Source organism: Neovison vison, chromosome X (assembly GCF_020171115.1).
Source record: "Neovison vison isolate M4711 chromosome X, ASM_NN_V1, whole genome shotgun sequence".
NCBI classification, from domain to species: domain Eukaryota; kingdom Metazoa; phylum Chordata; class Mammalia; order Carnivora; family Mustelidae; genus Neogale; species Neogale vison.
The window spans coordinates 118,657,985-118,678,593 of record NC_058105.1 but is presented as its reverse complement, the minus strand read 5'-3'; the positions used below and the strand labels follow the sequence as shown (position 1 = coordinate 118,678,593).

The 20,609-nt window shown below is 40.6% G+C and overlaps 1 protein-coding gene across 7 annotated transcripts in view; it reads left to right on the top strand.

Annotated features, from left to right (window-relative positions):
* Positions 1–20,609, top strand: part of REPS2 (RALBP1 associated Eps domain containing 2) — a 229,912-nt gene that overhangs the window by 48,677 nt on the left and 160,626 nt on the right. For 5 of the 7 annotated variants that reach the window (XM_044234502.1, XM_044234497.1, XM_044234498.1 and 2 more), the window contains exon 2: positions 11,480–11,603. In XM_044234502.1, the coding sequence (XP_044090437.1) occupies positions 11,480–11,603 (124 nt within the window). Of the gene's footprint in view, positions 1–11,204; positions 11,282–11,479; positions 11,604–20,609 lie in introns of those variants that run through there. The other 2 variants (XM_044234500.1, XM_044234501.1) reach the window with 2 other exon arrangements.

Below are 20,609 nucleotides of genomic sequence, written 5' to 3'. Positions count from 1 at the left end.
GGATTCAGCCTATAATTTTATTATAGATTCTCTAGCCTTAAATTAAATGGCATCTTGGGGCATCTGAAAGATAATGTAGCTTCCAGAATGGATTTGCAACTTGGGAGGAGCTTACATGTTGAGAGGACTTGAATCACTGTGTTATTGCAAATGCGTAAGGACGTTTTCAAAGAATGGTTATGAAGATTTATAATACCTTTTCCCCTTTAAAAATAAAAAGCAAATAAATAAGTGAAATAAGCCAGACGGAGACAAATACTACATGGCATCACTTCAGTGTGGAATCTTGGGAGGGGAAAAAAAAGGTCAAATTCATGGAAACAGACTAGAATGGTGGTTCTCAGGGGCTGGGGTGGGTAAAGAGGCGAAGGAAAGGGGGAGAGGATGGTAAGAGGGTACAGATCTTCACTTTGTAAGTTGTATACGGTCTGAGGATCTAATGTGAAACATGGTGACTAGTTTATAACACTGTGTGGTATAACTGAAATAAGCTAAGATTTAAGTGTTCTAACACACACAAAATAGGTGAGGTGACGAATGTGTTAATTAACTCTGGGGGCAATCCTTTCATAATGTGTATGTATATAGAATAATCACAATATATATTTCATATGACAATTTTTTTGTCAGTTATACCTTAAAGCTGGAAAAAACGGCAGAATCTTATTTTTAGGATGTTAGATTATTGCATAAATTTTGCTTCTTACTGAAATCTGGCATCCAGTTGCCCCAGTTGAAAATATGTAGTAGTATAGGAAGCCCTTGTTCAAAAGCTTCTGAAAATTTTAAACAAATTTATATAAATGGGTAGAAAATGGGGGGTAAATACATGTGTGTGATTTTTTTAAAAGATTTTATTTATTTATTTGACAGAGAGAGAGAGATCACAAGTAGGCGGAGAGGCAGGCAGAGAGAGAGGAGGAAGCAGGCTCCCTGCTGAGCAGAGAGCCCGATGTGGGGCTCGATCCTAGGACCCTGGGATCATGACCTGAGCCGAAGGCAGAGGCTTAACCCACTGAGCCACCCAGTCGTCCCATGTGTGTGATTTTTAAAAAAGATTTTATTTTATTTGAGAGGGAGAGAGAGAGCTTGAGTGAGCACATGAGTGGGGGGAAGGTTAGAGGAGAGGAAGAAGCACGAGCAGGGAGCCCAACTATGTGGAGGCTCAGCCCCAGGGCCTGGAGATCGGGACTTGAGTCTCAGGCAGACACTTAACTGCCTGAGCCACCCAGGCCCTGTGTTCTTCCCCAGTGGAAGTGTTCGCTCTTTAAGCTGGCATTTACTGAGTATAGCTGATTATTTCAAGAAAATACCCTTTCTGCGTGGCTATTGAGAGTACAGCTCAGGGAGACAGTGTGATATTGTGCAGGGGTTGGTAACCCTTTGTGTAAAGGGCCTGGTAGTAAGTATTTTAAAGCTTTGTAGGCCTAGAGGCAGAATTGAGGACATTATATAGGTACTTATATAACAAGAGACAAAACAACTTTCCACAAGCTTTTTATTGACAAAATTCAAAATACCAATCCAGTCCTTTTTTTTTTTTTTTTTTTTTTGGTAATACAGGTCTGCTAGTAAGAAACATGGGATTCTTGTTTTTCGGATAACATTTTACCTAATGGGATTCAAAGCTGGCGTTCCCCGATCATCAAATTGATTGCAAATGTTCATTTGTTAAAACCGTTCTCAGCTCACAGGCTGTACAAAACCAGGCAATGATCCAGATTTGGCCCATGAACGTTTTTAGTTTTCCAACCCCTGTTGTAATGGGAAGACCATGAGCTTTGGATGCATGATTGTGTAGGTTTGAGTACTGGCTCTGAACTTGTGACCTTGAACATCTCACTTAACTAAGTTGTGGTGTTTATTTGTGCATAAACTGGAGGTAATCACATACCACGTAGAATAAATATCTTCCCCATCTTTGTTGTGATTTTGAATTAGGATTCCAGTTCTATAGATGTTGATGTAATTTAGCTAGACTTACTTAGAATTAGTATTTAACAGATTGAAGAGGCAGTTTGTCAGGGGATAGAATGGTCTCAAAGTACTATGTGAAAACATGTTTTTGCAGTGGAGAGATCTGGCTGTCACCACCTTAACCAAATGGCCAAGCTTAGCAACCAATGGTGAGGTGTTCTGACATTCTGTGCCCCTCACTGATATGTACCTCTTACTATATCACAGGACCACCTATGTGGTGTTGCTGCCAGAAATGTTTGACGTGAGTGTTACCATAAGGAAACAGACAAATCTAAACTATGGAACATTCTTCAGGAACATTGTACACTCTTGAAAGGATTCAGTGTCATGACTAACCAAGTGAGATGGTGCTAGATTAGGGGAAGATTAAGGGGAGGCAAGATAAAAATGTAATGCATAAGCATTAATTCAATCTTGGATATGAAAGAGTTCTGTAGGCCATTTATAGGACAGTTGAGGGAATGTGAGTAGGGACCATATGTTGTATGATAATATTAATGTTGATTTCCTGAGGTGTGACGATGGTGGGATGGTGTAGGAGGATATCTCTGTTTGGGGAGATGAATAATAAAGTATTGAAGGGTGGGGGAGAAAGGCGGTGAGAGAGTGAGAGAATGAGAGAGAGAAAAGAGCAAGTTGTTTTGTTCAGTGCTGCTCACTTTGTAGCATGGCCCAAACACAATGCTTATAATGGGGAGGTACCGAATACATTTTAAAGTGTTAAGTATTTCTAAGTATTAGTGGACTTTTCTGTCTGAAATTATGCCTGAGCACGGAATGTCTGTCTTCTCTTCAACAGTGTGCTGGTTTGGCTTAGGCATATACTGTGGTACTTCATGTTGAGTATTTGGATATGGAGGTTCATATTTTTTGGGGCAGCGCACCCAGGTACCTCTGGGCTGAAAATCCCTCTGGATTTTTAGAATGTGTAAATGAATAGGAAAGGAAAACTCAGGTTGGTTGACCCAACTCTTCAGGGGGTACGACTTGTCAGCATGTCCTCTGTATTTCTGTTGTTGAGGGTGCCTGCTTGGGGGCTGACATCCCCCGGGTGTATGCCGAGTAGAAGGAGGCTTGGAGGAAGAGGCCTGCAATGTGTGTCTCCAGAGCACCGAGCTGCTGGAGCGTCCCTGAGATCTTCTGGGCTCTGAGGCAGAGGGCAAGATAAAGCATGATGAGGCCTTTCCTTGTGCTTTGATCCTAAGCAGTCCTTCCTAGTCGGGCAGGCATGGAACAGAGAAGTTAATAAGCTCTTATATTCCTGCAGGAACTCTTATGGCTGATGGTGTGAGAGGACTAAAGCCAATTTAGCGGCCACTTGTAAAAGTAATTATAAGATGAGAGAAAGAAGAGCGATTCTGTTACTACAGGCTGTGAAAATGAATTAATTCAGCAAACAGTAATTGAGCAACTGAAAAATAGCAAGCATTGTAAAATATGAGTCCTGGGGTACACATGATAAAGATATACTCTTGCCTTGGGCTGGGCATGTGGGGGGATAGGGGAAGGAGTTGGGGTATAGTGGAGACAGTGACCAAAATACAGACTTGGCAATATTACAGGGCTAGTGATGTGACAGAAAGCTAGCGAGGAGGGTTATTGGAATGCAGAAAACATGCCATATGGAGTTAAGGTTGCAAACATAAGGTTGGTCTTGAGGTGATCTGGAGAATGAGTCTTGCAGGTAATGAACTGGGGAGACCTCCAGCTTCCAGACAGGGGATATACCACGTGCCCATAGGCTTGAATGACTCTTATGTGTTGAGACTGGTTGGCATCTGGAGTGGCTGAAGCTTTAGATGCTTGGTGGAGAGGAGACAGACATGGGGTTGTTGGAAAGGTAGTTTAGGCCAGATGGGAGGGCCTCAAAAGCCATGCTCAAGAGTCTGGGTTTTACTGGAAGGGGTAGGAGCTAGGAGGAGGAGGAGGAGGAGTGCTGAAAGTCCCTTTGAATTGGAGGTGATCTTGTTTGAGTAAGAGCTCATGGAGGGAGTGTGGACGATGGTGTGGTGGAAGTGCAGGAGTCTGGGGGCAGGGCTTGAAGGAGTTGATGTGTGAGTTAGGAATCGGAACCTGTCAGCTGCAGCAGAGAAAGAATAGAAAATAAGGGTCCACTGGTGCTCTTGCAGAATTCTTTCTCCTAACACAACTCCTCCTAACACAACTTTCTATAATTTTTAATCTTTCTAAGGAAGTCTTTAAAAAATACTTGAAGAAGAGAAGCTTATTCCGACCTTTGAACGTTCTGAAAATTTATTACATTTCAGCTAGGGAAGAAAGTATTACTTCAGGCAAACTGGAGCATGTGTGGACTGATGACTCAGCACAGCCACTTGATCTTTCAGAATTAGGTAGGAGGGAAGCTATCTTAGTGGCCTTCAGTCTTCTTCCAGAACTTTGTCCAGGTTCCTCCCAAATGGTTGGTGAATTTTTCTGATTTGTATTCAGCACCCCCACAGTTCATTGTAAGCTGTAAGGAAGTTGATTTCATCCATCGCCCCCCTCCATCTCTGGCCTTCCACCTGAGAAAACAAATAGGAGTCCATAGGTTCTTGTTCTGTGTCAGAATTTGCACAATGTGCAATCTGAGATGGGTCCAGCTGAGAGTGTTACAGTTTTAGAGTTTAAAAAAGAGGAGTGGAATCTTTGTATTTTTTCTTTATTTTGAGCAATGCTTGGCAACTTGGACTGTTTGAAGGAGCAGTTACGTAAAATATCTCCTGCTAATTGAGTATTTGGGGAGAAAGCACTACCTTATTGTCTTCAGTTCATGTTAAAATATTTATACCCACAATTTAGAGCTTTTCCATGGAGAATTTAATTTAGCCTTAGAACGTCCTGAACCTTGAGAAACAAAACTTAGAAAATTTTGAGTTGAGACATTTCGATCTTACAAGGGTCCATACGTAAGTTCAAAAGGCTTATAATTACTTTGTCTTCCTTATGGCTTGAATATTTTGGAAAGTTCTTGGGATATTTCTTGGAGGGTTAGTGTACCAAAAAGCAAGAAAAGTGACCAATGGGCTTACCTTACCTATGTGTGTATGTTCCATGTTTGCTACAAAGCAGTGACCCTAGTGGTGTGTGAGACCGAGGGACACTTTCCAAGGTAAATGAAGCAGTTTACTAATGTCAGATTTGAGTGTTGGTCTCAAAGTACCATGTGGAAGTTTAATAGCAATTAAATTTACCTTTAGTTAAGAGCTTTTCAGTTTTGTGTATTACTTATGGCAATGGAATAAATGAAGGCTAACTTGATACTGAATTAACACTGAAATAGTTAAATTATTTGCATGTCAAGTAGTATAGTTTTTTAGGGATGATTCTGCAACACAACTGTATTGATGCTGGAACCACATTGATGATGTTGGTGTTTTTTCCCGTGTGTGGGCAAGCCTGTACCTGAAGATGTATGACTTCTATGTTCCCAGTAAGGGATGTATTATACAACTCAGTGACTTTTTGTTTGTGAGGGTGGGTTCGTTGACTTGATTGAGAATTTTTTTCAATCCTGTGCATTGCATCCTGGATGCCTATCCTTGTGCTGGGAGGTGAATGGAAGTTACTGCTTGCCCTTGGAGAGAAGACACTTTAATGGGAGGCAGAGAGAAACAGATAATTGTAATATGGGATAAGTGCTGGAATAGACATGAAAAAGCTTGAATGTGGAGAATGTCAAGTATGCACATACACATAAGTACAGACAGTAGGAGAATGAATGAACCCTCACAAACACCATCACTCAAACAGTTCTCATCTCAGGGGCATGCTTGTTGTAGCCGGACGCTCTGCTCTACTTACTCCCCTCCACCCTTTCGTTTGGAAGCAAATCCAAGACAGTATATCATAGGGTGGGCATTTATAGATATTTGAAGAGTCAGAGAGTACACAGGGAAAATAAACTATACCTGGGGAGTTGGGAAGGAAGGAGCTATGGAGAAGCAGCATTCAAGAACGGAGGGAGTAAGTTCCAGTTTCAGGTGAAAGGGATGGGACCCAACGATTACTGCATTGTATTAGGGTTATTTAGTACACTAGTTCCTTTTTTTCTTCGCAATAGTCCTATGAGGGAGGCACTATCTCTGTTTTACAAATGAGGAAATTAGGTTTCAGGCAGATTAAAATAAATTTGCCTGAAGTTATAAAACTAATTAGTTTTCCGCGTTGCAAACCAGCCTTGACTTAAAGCCTATTTAGTTTGCCATCTTTTGCACCATGTGCATAGATACAGAGAAGTGAAAGTACAAGATGTGTCTGTGAAAGTGGGACATGTGGAGTGCAGCTACAGGATGTGTGTGTGCGCGCGCCTGTGTGTGGGCGCGGGCGTGTGTGTGTGTTCATGTGTCTGTGTGTTTGTCCGTGTTTGGAGATGAAACTAGAGAAGCTGCTCTGGGCCAGGTTGTGAAGGGACTTTAATGCCATACTAAAGAGATAGAATATTGTCCTGAGGTTGGTGGAGTTCCAGCTGAGAGGTCTTTTTTTTTTTTTTTTAAAGATTTTATTTATTTATTTGACAGACAGAGATCACAAGTAGGCAGAGAGGCAGGCAGAGAGAGAGAGAGGAGGAAGCAGGTTCCCCGCTGAGCAGAGAGTCTGATGTGGGGCTTGATCCCAGGACCCTGAGATCATGACCTGAGCTGAAGGCAGAGGCTTTAACCCACTGAGCCACCCAGGCGCCCCCAGGCTGAGAGTCTTAAAGCGTGAGAGCCGTGTTGTCAACTTCTCCAGAGGAAGAATATGCATGATATATGGAGACGGACTGGAACTGGAAGATGAGCTCAGGTGAGTACGGGTCAGAAAGATTATTTATTCAACCAGTATTCATGAAGTAGAGACAATATGGCAGAGAACGATGAACAAGAAGCACATCTCCCTATTTCATAGAGATTAGTAGAGAATTAGTCACATGCAAATGGCCTGTTGTAATGTGATTTATAATAAGAAATATATATTTGGTCTTCAACCCAGTTCCTAAAGCACAGAACTCCTAAAATCCTTGGAATTTCCTGTGATCAGAGCAGTAACTGTGTCTTTTGTTACGTTAATAAGGTGACTTGGGGTAAGCCCTCAGCTAACCTGAGATGCAGGCTGGTTGCCAAGGGAACCAACCTTGTGATTTGGAGATTTGGAACTTCCGATACCCTCCCTTCACAAACCTCCAGGCAGGGAGGGCACTGGAGGTTGAATCAGTCACCAATCCTCAGTGATTTAATCAATCATGCTTATGTAATGAAGCACCCATTAAAAACCCCAAAGGACAGCTTTCAAAGAGCTTCTGGGTCGGTGAGCTCCAGGTATCTGGGGAGAGTGGAGTGGTGCTCCAAAAGGCTATAGGAACTCTGCACACTCCCCCATACCTCGACCTATTAATTTCTTTCATTTGGCTGTGTCTGGGTTATATCCTTTTTATAATAAACTTAATCCACTGAGTAAAATGTTTCTTTGAGTTCTGTGAGCTGTTGTAGCAAATTAACCAAACCTGAGGAGGGGTCATGGTAACTTCTGATTTATAGCCAATTGGTAACAAGCTGGGGTTGTGACTGATGTCTGAAAGGGTGTGTGTGTGGGGGGGGAACCAGGGGGCAGAGGACCAAGCCCTTAATCATTCACGAAAACCTCCTATATCTTGGGAAGAACATTGAGTCTGCAGTATTTGAACCACGACCTGCTCCCCACCTGCCCTCCACCAGTTCCATATGAGGAAAGCTCCGTTCCTGATGGACCCAGCCAAGAGTCTGATGCTGTCTATACATAATCCTGTCAGAGCAGAGTTGAATGGCAGGACACCCAGATGTTGTCTGGAGAATTACTTGGTGCTGTGTGGGATACCTCCCTCTTCACATTCTGGGATTGGTTTCAGGACCATAATACCTATGATCCTATGAAAAGGTGATAAACTTCCTAGTTCTCAGAAAAATGCAAAGTAAAACTGCAGTGAGATACTACCACAGTCCTATTAGAACGGTGAAAACGAAAAAGCCCAAGAATACCAGTGTTGGCAAGGACGTAAAGCAAACTGAATTCCCAAACACCATTGGTGGCAGCGTGGCCATATCTACTAACACTAAACATATACATATCTGGTAAGCCAGCCATTGCCACTCTTAGGTAAAAATCTAATGAGAAACGTATTTCAGGTCAATGTATTCTGCTTTGCATGTCTTGACAAGACATGAGCAAGAATATTATAGCTGCACGATTCAGAATAGACCCAAAGTGGAAACCATCCAAATGTCCAGTGGCAGAAGGATAGATAATTTGTGATATATCCACACAAATATTTGAATAACAACTAAAATGACTGAACGTTACTTCACTCAGTAACTTGGAAGAATGTCAGAAACAACAGTGAACAAAGAAGCCAGACATGTGGGTACATAGTCTTTGACTATATAAAGTTCAGAAAAAGGCAAGACTAATCTATGATATTAGAAGTTAGGAAAATGGCATATGGGTAGCGATTGAAAGGAGCTACACGGGGGGGGGCTTCTAGAAGGCTTGTAATGTTTTATTTCTTGATCCTGGCCGCTTGTTATATAGTTGTGTTCCATTTGTGAAAACTTATGTCCCTATACACCACACACTTAGGATTTGTATGCTTTTCTGTATCTATATTATTCTTTTCTATATGAATATTATATTTCTTCTAGAAACAAATTCTGATAGTTAGTATTGATGTTTACTAGTTGAGTTGAGGAAAACTATTATCTGAAAGTCACAGTCGGGTTCTTCGTCTCTCTCTGTATTAGTGCCTGCTTGTTTTGTTGTGAGAACATCACCAACTAATGAAATAAAGTTAGAAAAAAGTTAAAGTCTCTGTATGGTTAAGCATGTGAATTCTATTTAGAAAATTTGTTACGATGCAAGGTGAGGTACTAGGAAGGGTTAAGGCCATGACAGAGGGGAAGATAGGCTTGGTTTGGGACATGGGTCAGTGGTTGACTGGATATGGTTACCATTGACAATGTTTCTGATTTAGGATATGGAACAGCTGACATCAGCAAGATGAATTAGCAGGTGCCAGGATACATGGGGAGGGGCTTAGTTATGTTATTTTCTAAGAAGGGGCTGGGTATCTGCATTAGGGTTTTGGAAAAGCGCTTGAAGCTCTGAGATGTTACATTTGGAAAGAGGGATTTGGTGATCATTTGGATCGTAATTGAGGCAGTGCATTTATTGAATAGATGCTATTGTCAGCACTGCTAATTAGCTCTCATGAGGTAATTACCATTATCTCTCCTTACACTTATGGGGAGACTGAGGCACAAGAGTTAAGTAGTTTGCCTTAGGTTATGCAAACAGTTAATTAGTGCCCAGGCCAGGATTCACAACCAAGTCTTTTACTCCTAGAGCTATTCTCTTTGCTATAACATCACATACTGCTTCTCCAGTCAAGAATGAATCTGGGGAGGACTGAGACTTTTGGAACAGCAGTCTGAGAAACTCAGCAGACCCTCTTCAATGAAACAACCCTTTAAGTGGTAATAAAAAAATATGAAAAATAATTAAAGTCATTGGAAATTGACCTGAGGACGTAGAGCAAATGGAGAGGCATCCAAGAACACCTCCTAAATCTTAGTCTGCAGTATTTGAACCACGACCTGCTCCCCACTTGTCCTCCACCAGTTCCATATGAGGAAAGCTCCGTTCCTGATGGATGCAACCAAGAAGACAGGACTCGCTGTTCCCCAACCCCAGCTGTAGTCTAGGGCTAGGAGTTAGACCACCTGCTATGAGAAATACTTTAAGTATCAGAAGGAAGGGAGGGAGGGAAGGGGAGACAGAGAGAGGGAGAGAGAGAGAGAGGGAGGGAGAGGAGGGAGTAAGGGAGGGAGGGAGAAAGAGTGAAGGTGAGAGAGAGAGAGAGAGAGAGACTAATCTAGACATTCAAGAAGCCCCGCCCTGTCCTCCCCCCTCCTGTGACTGCCAGGCTATTTGTGTCTCTGTGAAGCAGGCTGAGGATGCCTGCAACCACAGTGATGCCTGCAGTTGGGGTGGGGACTTGGGTGTACAGTCTCTTAAATAACACAAAGCTCGGTGTTCTTCCTGAGATTCAGCAACTTTCCTTGAATATATGCTCCCTGGATTGCTAAGAGCCTTTGGTTAATTTGCAGAGTTCTATCCATTTGCGTAGTCGGTTTTCTCATTGCTTTGATGGAGGAGAGAATTTTTGGAGGCCTCTTTTTGCTGACATCCTAGTTGCATTTTTGTAGGATTTTTTCTTTCTTTCTTTTTTTTTTTAAAAGATTTTATTTATTTGACAGAGAGAGATCACAAGTAGGCAGAGAGGCAAGCAGAGAGAGAGAGAGGAGGAAGCAGGCTTCCCGCTGAGCAGAGAGCCCTATGTGGGGCTCGATCCCAGGACCCTGGGATCATGACCTGAGCCGTAGGCAGTGGCTTAACCCACTGAGCCACCCAGGTGCCCCTTGTAGGATTTTTTCTTAAGATTAATTAGTGGCTCTTTATAGTTTGGAAATCTAAAAGCCCATCCATAAGGATCAACTAAAAAAAGAAACCACGATGTATCTTTATAGCAGAATATTGTGTAGTTGTTAAAAGAAAGATGTAATTTTAACTGTGCTTATAGAGAAGATTTTTCTTCAAGGAATAATGCTAAATGAAAACAAGTTGCAAAATAGTATGTGGTATTCTATTTGTGTAAAGTATTGAATAAACAAGAGGAAAAACACAGGTGTGTGCTATATATATACACACGTGTGTGTGTGTGTGTGTGTGTGTGTGTGTAGAACATTTCTAAAGGAATACAAAAAAAGAATATAATGTTTTCCTCTGGGCCATAGGAAGTGGAGGCTGCTTTTTAGATCCTCACCCCACTTACTATTATTTGAACTTTTGAGTATTACTTTGAAATAACTTTAAAAAGTCTTTGAATATTTGTTAGTTTTAAACTACCAATAGGATATGTGTTAGTTTAGGTCTGCAAATTAAAGATTGCAAGATCTTAAAGACATTTGTGTTCATAGTCTACCCCGCCTTTTGCTTCTCTGAAGTGAGCACTTGTGATGTAGTTTCAATGCTTAGGAAATCCTGTTGCCTGAAAACTTTAAAAATAATTAATTCACTTTTAGTTTTGATCAGCTGGGGTAATCCACAAGTAGCGGTAATGACTAACCTGTTCCCTTTTCACTCCAGTGATCTTCTAGACTTTGTACATCAGTATCCACGCCTCCTGAACAAGTCACTGTCTTTTGTAAGAACAGTAATAGCCATCCTCTGTCACCTTTATTTTTATCTTTGAAAGGGGAGGACTAATCACTCAGTCCTGAAACATCACGAGTAGGTATAAATTTAATTATCTGAATTGAAAATCTTCCTACCAACTGGAGGAAAAAAACCCCAACCAGTGTGTACACATAGGTTCTCCAGGGAGTTTTTGGTTAGCTACACTATGAAATCCTTCAGATTTCATAATATATCTTGTCTCATTTTCCTGTTATGAAATGAGGTTTACAGCCTGGCTTTTCTTGTCTCTTTTCAGATCACAGAACTGTGTGGTGCAAAGCGAGTTGGTTATTTTGGTCCAACACAGTTTTACATTGCCTTAAAACTGATTGCTGCAGCACAGTCTGGCCTCCCTGTACGGATAGAGAATATTAAATGTGGTAAGTGTCTCCCATTTATACATTTTATTGTCCATGACCAGTGTCTTTTTTATGAGAACCGTTTTTAGTGGGCTTAAGGCCTGTTCTGTAAGCATTTGTGGAATTTCTCCTTGCTTCTTCCAACTGTTGTAAAATAAAGTAAGAAAACTTAGCAGGTATCTTACTTTTTCTTTTTTTTTTCTTTCTGAAATGGGAAAAAAATTCAGAGAGTGACCTGAGATTCATGCCTTTTTAAATTTTTTTTTAATTTTAGATTTTTTTAGTGGTTTTTTTTTTTTGCTTGCTTGTTTGTTTGTTTTTTTAAGATTCATGCCTTTTAATGGACTTGAAGTTAAAATAGATTTTGTTTTTTAGCAGGAGATCAGGACAGGAATTCTAGTGCCTGTGGCAAAATAATAACATTTAGTTTTATTTTCCTCTTGAGGAATATATAATGCCATTTGGAGTTCTGTTAGGGACAAGGACACAAATAAATGGGAGAGTTTGAGTGGAACCTATTTCTACTTCCTCTCCTGTCCCTGCGAGTCATATCCTACATGATCCTCCTTTAGTCCCCCAATACCTGAAGCACTCTTCTAATGATCAGTAAGTACTATGGAGCTACCAAAATTTTGGCATAATGAACTTAGCTTCTCAAAGTTTTGATTTAATGTTTTCTTATCTTGCTATCCCTGTCCCCAGCCCAGCCGAGTGACTGTTTGAACACTTTGCACAACTTAAACAAAAAGCAAAGCCCCAAACTTAGCATCTTTTATACTACCTCAATATTGGGCTTACAAATCTTTATGAAGAAGGTAGATTATTCCTGGGCCGTGCTGAGGTCCTCTGTTCATTTACTCTGATCTAAGTTACTCTCATAAATTCACACAGCCATGCAGGAGCTTCTTCCTTTTCCTCATTTTGAGATTAAAACCACTCAACTGTCCATGCCTGTCCTGTAAAGTCCTTGGTAAACCTCAGAGTGGGTTCAGGAAACTTGCAGAACAATTCTTGAATAGCTGAGAAGAGTCTGAAATCTTGACTATGGGAAATAAAATACTTTTGTGCTAACCATCAGGAAGCCACAATCATCATGCTAATCTTTATTAAAGGCTTAATGTCTGCCAGAAACCATCCCATTTAGTCCTCCTGACAGCCTACTACATTAGGTGTTTGTGTTCGTTTGCATTGCCTAGGATGAAGTGTGAAACAAATTCCACTGAAATCCCAGTGCCTTAACAAAATGCAGGTTTGCTTTCTGCTTTGCAGTGGGTCACAGTGACCCTCTAGGGCAGCTGCCCTCCATGTGGTGGCTTCATGATCCCAGCTACTTTGTCGCGGCACTCCCCGCTCCCCCGGCAAGCACCTATTCCTATAATTGCTGCAACAGAGAAATTGTTTCTCACCCTAGCCGTTAAATACTTGGTCCTGGATGTGACTCTCATTACTCCTGCTCAAGGGCCAGAACTTGTCACATGGATCCGCTGAACCCCACTCACTGGGGGTGGTGTAATTCTCTCTGGTGCCTTTAAGGAGAAAACTGGCTGTGGATAAACACTGGAAGTCTCTCCTGTGGTGTGGAAATTGAAGTTTAGGGGGCTTTGAGTAATTTGCCTAAAGACATAATGTTAGTGGAGTTTGGAGCCAGAAGCTCAGCCTTCGCTTCCCTCCCTCTTCATGCATAGTAGCCTCTTCTTGATTATTCTGTTTAGTAAGGTGCTGATTATAATCTGGAATCAGGGAGTATTTTCTGAATGGAAAAAAAAATCTGATCCAAAAGGCACACCTTGGTATTACATAATTTGGTTCCTTAAAATAATTTTTAATGGAGCATTATTTCAGTGGCAAGTTTGGTATTTACCACTATAAGGTAGAGTGATCACTGCTATAAGTCACTTGCTGTGATTAGTTTAAAGTCACATCACATTGTACTGGGACTTGGGCTAGACAGAAAATTTCCAGTTTCCATTCCACTGTAAATGATCATTAAGCTTTATTGTCGTATCTTCCAGTTTTATCTTCTGGAAAAGTTAAAGCTGCTTTGTTATATACAAGAATACATTTTTAAAACTTTTGTTGCTTGTTTTAAGTTAGAATGGTTTTTTACCCAATTTGTGCCCACATCTACAGTTGACTTTCCTGGGAGTGGAAGGGGTTGTCTAAATTATTACATGGGTAAAGGATGAACAGTTTTTCACAAGTATAAGGCTTTCTCATTTGTATTTTATAAATCCTGATGTTGCCTTTTATCTTTGACAGTTTAAGTATATCCATAGTTAATTTTGAATTTTCTTCCTTCATTTACAGATTTATTAAATAAAAATTATTTGCAGTCAGCACATGTTAAGTAAGAATGAGAGCAAGGTTGGGCCACATTTTGAGCTGCCACTTAGAATTTTCCCAATTTATTGCTTGAAATCCATTAGTTCAGTGTTTGATGACACAAACCTTGAAGGCCAAAGAGAATGCTCTGTGAGAACTTAATCTGAAAGGTTGTAGTAGCCTCATTGTGCTCATGGAGTTGAGTTCATTCTTACTTCGAATTACCCGCGTCTCTGTATAGTTTGTGTTAACCTCTAGCCCCTAGCCTTAACCACTTTGGCCAACCACCACCATCTATAGTTGTTCAATCCAAGAACCTAGAAGTCATCCTTGATTCTGCTCTCTCCCTCACTCCAGAGGATAATCCATCAACAGTCCTGGCCCTGTGGCTCTAGTCTCATTGTTTGCTCCATCCATCTGTCTGTACCCACTACACCAGGCCACCTTCAGCTACTCATTCGGATATCACAGTGGTTTTGTCATTGATTTCTGGCCTCCTCTCTTCTCTCTTCCAGTCTCTTTTCCCATGTGGCAGTAGGAATGATCTTTTCATCCATCTCCTGGAAATCCTCCCCTGGTTGGCTTGTTGTACATCAGACTAGAATCAAAGTCATTACACTCATCTTTAAGGCCCTAAGTAATCTAGTCTCTTCTTCTCCATCCTTATCTTAAACTTGCCCCCTCCTCTTGTGTCCACAGTCTGTAGCTGGACCTCACTGGCCTAGCCATTTCTGGTGCAGGAAAAACCATGTTATCTCGAGGTCTTCGGTTCCGCAGTCTCTTTCCCATCTTTTTCCAGTGGCTGGCTCTTCCTGCTCATCCTTAAGGATTTGTGGACTGCCCCACCATTCTGTGTAAAGTAGGTTTTGTCAAATTAATTCATTAATGAAGGAACCAGCATAGAGTAAAGCTGGTTCAAGAAAGTGTAGGAGAGTCAGAAATATTTACAGTCATGGAAGGAAAGAATGCTGGAGTAAGACTGCTAAATTACATATAAAATTGGTTAATACCCTGTAGAGCAGTAAAACTATAACTTGGTTATTATACTCTTTTCTAAGATGAAATTCACTTGCATTGTTATTAGACAAGATTAGTTAGCTACCAGTTTTCTACCAGTGAAGTTGTAGAATGTGTAATAAAGAGTAAATAGTAAGTCAAAGCCAAAATTCAGATCCCTAGGGAGTTAGGTAATCCTTGGATGGGTTAATCCTGTTAGATAATGCTTCTGGGTGGCCTCCCTACTTTACTCTCCGCCCGCATCTGCTCCTTTATAGCGCTTTTATCAGTTTGTAAATACTCCTTTACAAGTTTGACTAATTTCTGTCTTCCTCACTAGTCTGCAAGCTTACCTGAAGGGAAGGGAGGAGGTCTGTGCTATGGAGCACTGTGGACACTCGGGGTGTGTTTGTTGAGTGAGTGAAGAGATGAGTGCTTCTTCGTGGGGCCTGAGTCTTAATTATCTGTCACTTTTTAAGCTCAAACAGTTGGATTTCAGATTCATCCAGAACTCCTAAGGGGTTTCTAAAGAAGTCTTTCTAAGGCTGTGGTTCCCAGCCTTGTTTGCACTTGAGAATCTGCTGGAGGGCTTTAAATGCAAAATAAAAAAATACAGGTGCTACGGGCCACCTCCAGAAATTCTCATTTAATTAGCCTGGGCTGCAGTCTGAACATAAGGATTTTTAAGAGCGTCCCAGGTGATTCTTATTTGGAGCCAGGGTTGAGACCACGTTCTAATGAAAGCTGAGTGGAGCATTTTCAAGAGCTTTGCTTAAACTATGAGTATATTTTCAGTGATAGCAGGGCGTGAACTGGGGTGAGGCCAGAGGCACCCAGAGTACATAACTTTAAGGGGGAACTCATTCTTAGGACTGTACAAGTGCTGATTCTCCATTTACATAATCAGGACCCTGAGAGTAACCATCTCTTTGAATGTTGGCACTAAGTCTCTCTCTAGCCTCACCCTATTTGGCTTGTTAAACAGATGGTATAAACCTTACAGTGATATAGGAGGACGGAAGGAAGGGGTGAAATTGAGGGCCAGTGGAGAATTCCTGATGAGGAAAGTACATGGTGGATATTTGCCTCGGGAGCTGTTGTCCCTTCCTTTGTGAAGACTGGTCCCAACAGGGTGTGAGGACTGAGGGAGATAGGTAGGGCTGAGGTGGGCTCCTTTGGCAGTCTGATACTTCTTGGAATAATGTTTTAAGTGTATACAGACACATAGGAATCGAAAGAAAACCAGTTATTTTGAAATTAAAACTAAAGCTTTTTAAAAAGTGTTATATGGCAGTACACATACTTTATTAATGCATGAAATAAGAGACCTAATAGTGACCCAAATAACTAGCATACTTTCAAAGCAGTGAGGGGCATAAACAATGCTTCAAGATGTCTACAACAAGTGTAGTGTGATATATAAATATCTGATCTCGGTGGGTGACAGTTACAGGTGCTGCTAATGATACTACAGCGTTTCGTGGCCTGTGTTCATAATCGAAGGAAATGCTAACTTGCAGCTAGGGTCGGGAGAATAAAGACATAATGTTTTTTCTTCACCGAGATGACTGGCCCCATGATTTCTTTCCACAGTCCCTCTGGAAGTCTCTGAATCCTAATAATGCAATAACGTGGTTCAGATAGCCTCTGGGGCTGGGCTCACCAAACTGGTTATTGATCTGGCAGCAGGCTGGCACAGTCTGTAGTGAAAGGAGAAAGAATTAGGACAGAAGAGTAAGTTATTTGCAAAATGAAACACATTCAATTCTAAGGTGTTTTTTTTTTAAATTAAATGCCCTTTTATGAAATGGATGAGTAAATGTGATTTATTTGCCATTACCCTTCCAAAAAAATTACAAGAGGGAGGTGCCCCCCCCGCAAGGAGTGTTGTGGTCCTGGTTCTGTCACCAAATTGCTGCATGACTAAGACAAGGCCCACCCTCCCCTTCCTGGGCTTAGTTCTTCACCTGTAAGATGCAAATATTCCAAGTAGGTTTTCTCTAGGCTGTGTTCTAGCTCTGAAATGCCACAATTTCTTGCTGAGTGTTTAAACCTGCAGTAGAAAGAATATTTTAATTTTCTGGATGACAGTATAGCCTTGTGACTGAGTGTGGGCTCCAGTAATAGGTTGCCTGATTTTGAATTGTTTGCACCATCACTTTTTGTGTGCCTTCAGACAAGTTTCCTAACCTTTTTGAGCTTTTTTTTTTTTTTTAAGGATTTTATTTATTTATTTGACAGAGAGAGATCACAAGTAGGCAGAGAGGCAGGCAGAGAGAGAGAGGAGGAAGCAGGCTCCCTGCTGAGCAGAGAGCCGGATGCGGACCCGATCCCAGGACCCTGAGATCATGACCTGAGTCGAAGGCAGCGGCTTAACCCACTGAGCCACCCAGGCGCCCCCTTTTTGAGCTTTAAATGGCTCACCTGGAGAAGGGATATACCAATAGTACCTGTCTTACAGGGTTGTTGTGAGCATAAAATCAGGTAATGTCAAAAATCTGGAAAAGCATCTCAGCTGTGCCATCTAATGTGGTACTTACTAGCCACATATGGTTATTGTTGATTGAGGAGTCGAATTTTTAATGTAAATTATTTAAAATTTGAATAAAAATACTCAAGCAGTGTAAAATATTTTTCCATTAAATGCACCTTTATTGTTTTAGTAAGACTATGTTTTACTTTAACCATTGCATTGTGTAAGACTGGGATCAGCAAACTTTTCCTGTAAGGGGCTAGGTGGTGGATATTTTAGGCTTTGTGACCCATAAGCCTTTGCTGCAGCTACGTAACTCTGCCCTTGAACCATGAAAGCGGATATGGATGATATGTAAACAAAGGAGAGTGGCCATGTTCCAAAAAATCTTTACTTTTGGCCACTGAAATTTGAATTTCATACAGTTTTCATATCACAACTCTTTTTCTCTAGATGTTTTCCAGACATTGAAAAATGTAATACCCATTCTTAACTCACAGAGTATACAGAAATAGGCAGTGGGCTGGACTTCCTTCACAGGTTTATGTCCAAAATAAATTAATTTATGTCCATCAGAAACCTCTTATAACAATGTTTGTAACAGCTATATTCATAATGGCCCCAAACTGGAAACAGCCCAGATGTTTCTCATAGGAGAATGGATTAAAAAAAAAATCTCAATATATTCATAAAAATGGATTATTCCATAGCAATGAAAAGGAATAAACTGTGTCTGCATGCAGTAAACTGGTTGATTCTCACAGACAAAATATTGTGAAGGAAGCTAGTTTCAAGGATAAATACCAAACGATTCCATCATGTGAAGTTCTATATTGGGAAAGGTAGTCTGGATTTAGAGATTAGAACGGGGTTTGCCGAGTGGGACAAGGAGAGGGGATTGACTAGAAATGGATGTGAAGGAAAATTCTATAGGGTGGAAATGTCATATCTTAATTTGGGTGTATGTGCTTATATATACATACATTTGTCAAAATTCTTCAGATGGTACACTTAAGATTTATGTAAATTATCCCTCCATACAAAATACTTCTTACATAATTTAAAAAGAAATCATTTAGTTGTTAACATTTAATGTCATAATATCTCTTAGTAAAATCCAGATTTCTGGCCACAGTGGTCCACATTCCCTCATGTTAACCAGCGACTGGAACTGTGCTGTGCTAGTAGGGTAGCCAGTAGCCATACTAGTGTGGCTGCTGAGCACCGACAATGTGGGATGTCTGAATCAAGGTGTGTAGTGCAGGTAAAATACACCTGGGAGTAGAAAAACAAGTCTGAAAAAAAGAATGCGAACTATTTCATTAATAATTTTAATCTCAATTGTATCTTATAATGGTAATATTGAGTTGAAATAATTACTAAAATTAATTTCACCTGTTTCCTTTTTTATTTGAAAGAGTTTTGAAAAATTGTGACAAAATGTACATAACATAAAATTGACCATAAAATTTATCTGAACTGTGTTTGTTTAAAGTAATCTCCACACCAAACGTGCCGCTCGAACCCCCGACCCTGAGATCAAGAGTTGCATGTTCTACCCACGGAGCCAGCCAGGTGCCCCACCTTGACCATTTTTTAATTGTACCCTTTAGTACATTCATATTGTGCAACCATGTCCACCATCCATCTCCAGAACTCTTCTCATCTTAAATAATGTGAAACTCCAAAGCCACTAAACAGCTCTGCATTTCCCCTTGCCCTTCGTGTAAGTGAAATCATACAGTATTGGTCCTTTTGTGACTCTCTTCACTTAAAAAATTCTACTTTCAGCCTCTCTATGTTTGACTGTTGACCCTTTGTATAAGTGAAATCATAACAGTCTGTGTCTTTGTGTGACTCTCTTCTTCACTTAAAAAATATTGTAGTTACTATACAATTTACAATTATGTATGCGGCTCGCCTTCAATTTCTGGTGGACAGTATTGACAGTGACAGTGAACAGCAGCTGCCATTTTAGATGGAACGTGGGCTCTCTCTGCTCAGCCCCACCTCTCCCCATTGTCTTTTATCGTTTGTTATTCCATTTCTGTTTACATTTTTTCTAATTGAGGAAATGGAAGTATTTCTTATATTCATGTTGCCATCAAACATGGAAAATGAAAGGATTTTTCCCTTACTCTTTAGAGGGTCAGTTGTTTAGAAGCATAGTTTTCTTTGAGGAAGGGAAAAATAGTCATTTATAATTTAATATACAAAGTGTTTCTATGTTCAAAGACTACAACCTAAGATAACATTATGAAACAAATTACCGCCTTGGATGGCTGTACGCATGGTCTCTGTGGCCCCCATAAACCTTCAGTTTGAACTCTTTTTATTTCCTTGTGCTTAACTTATTCAGTTTGGGAGAAGAGATTCTAACCAGCTAATAACTAACAAACTAACAAACGGCTCTTTTGTGATTACTTAACGTACATCATTGGATAGCAGATACTTCATTGATGAAGTTTTTAATAAAGTTTCACTATTAAATATGGTGTCCATATGACTACAAAAAAACCATTTAGACTGAGTATTTACAAATTAGAGTTTTACTTTCCACTTTGTGGAAGCTTGGGGCAGTTTAAGCTCCAAGGTAGATAGCCCCTTCATGAACATTTTCACTGATAGGATTATTATTATTTATGGTTACAATTCTGTTAAGTGGGAGTTGTTTAAGACCACATAAGCAGAGAAAGTACAAGAGAAATTCAGCTTATATTTGGTGTTTCGCTGTTTGGTGGCCATCTGGAGGAGAGAGGTTTTTTGCCAGGTGACTAGTTCTGGAGAAATGCCATAGCCAGGGAAGGAAGAGACTGTGTGAAGCGACAGTGTCCTATCAGATATCTGGGAGTTCTAGTATATTAATAGTTAATATTCATCTTCTCGTGTTTGTATTCTTTTGTTCCCAAAATTACGTGTTGAACACCCAGTAAAACACTGGTCAGGGAGTTTACAATGTGAACATTTACTTCTCTTCTCCCTCAACTAGTGTTTGGCAGTGGAGTCATCCTCTCGTGGACAGTCAGGGTACAGATTATTTTATGTGATCTCATTCCAGCTTTTTAGATACCTTTTGCAGACTGAACTGAAACAAATACCTTTCTGAGAAAATAACCATAGGATGAGCTTATATTTGATTTACGCAGTATCTGGGTTTTCTTTTCTTCTGCCCTCTTTCTTTTGAAGTCCATTCCTGCCTCGAGTAAGTGGAGAGCTGCCCAGGTTGGGGAACAATA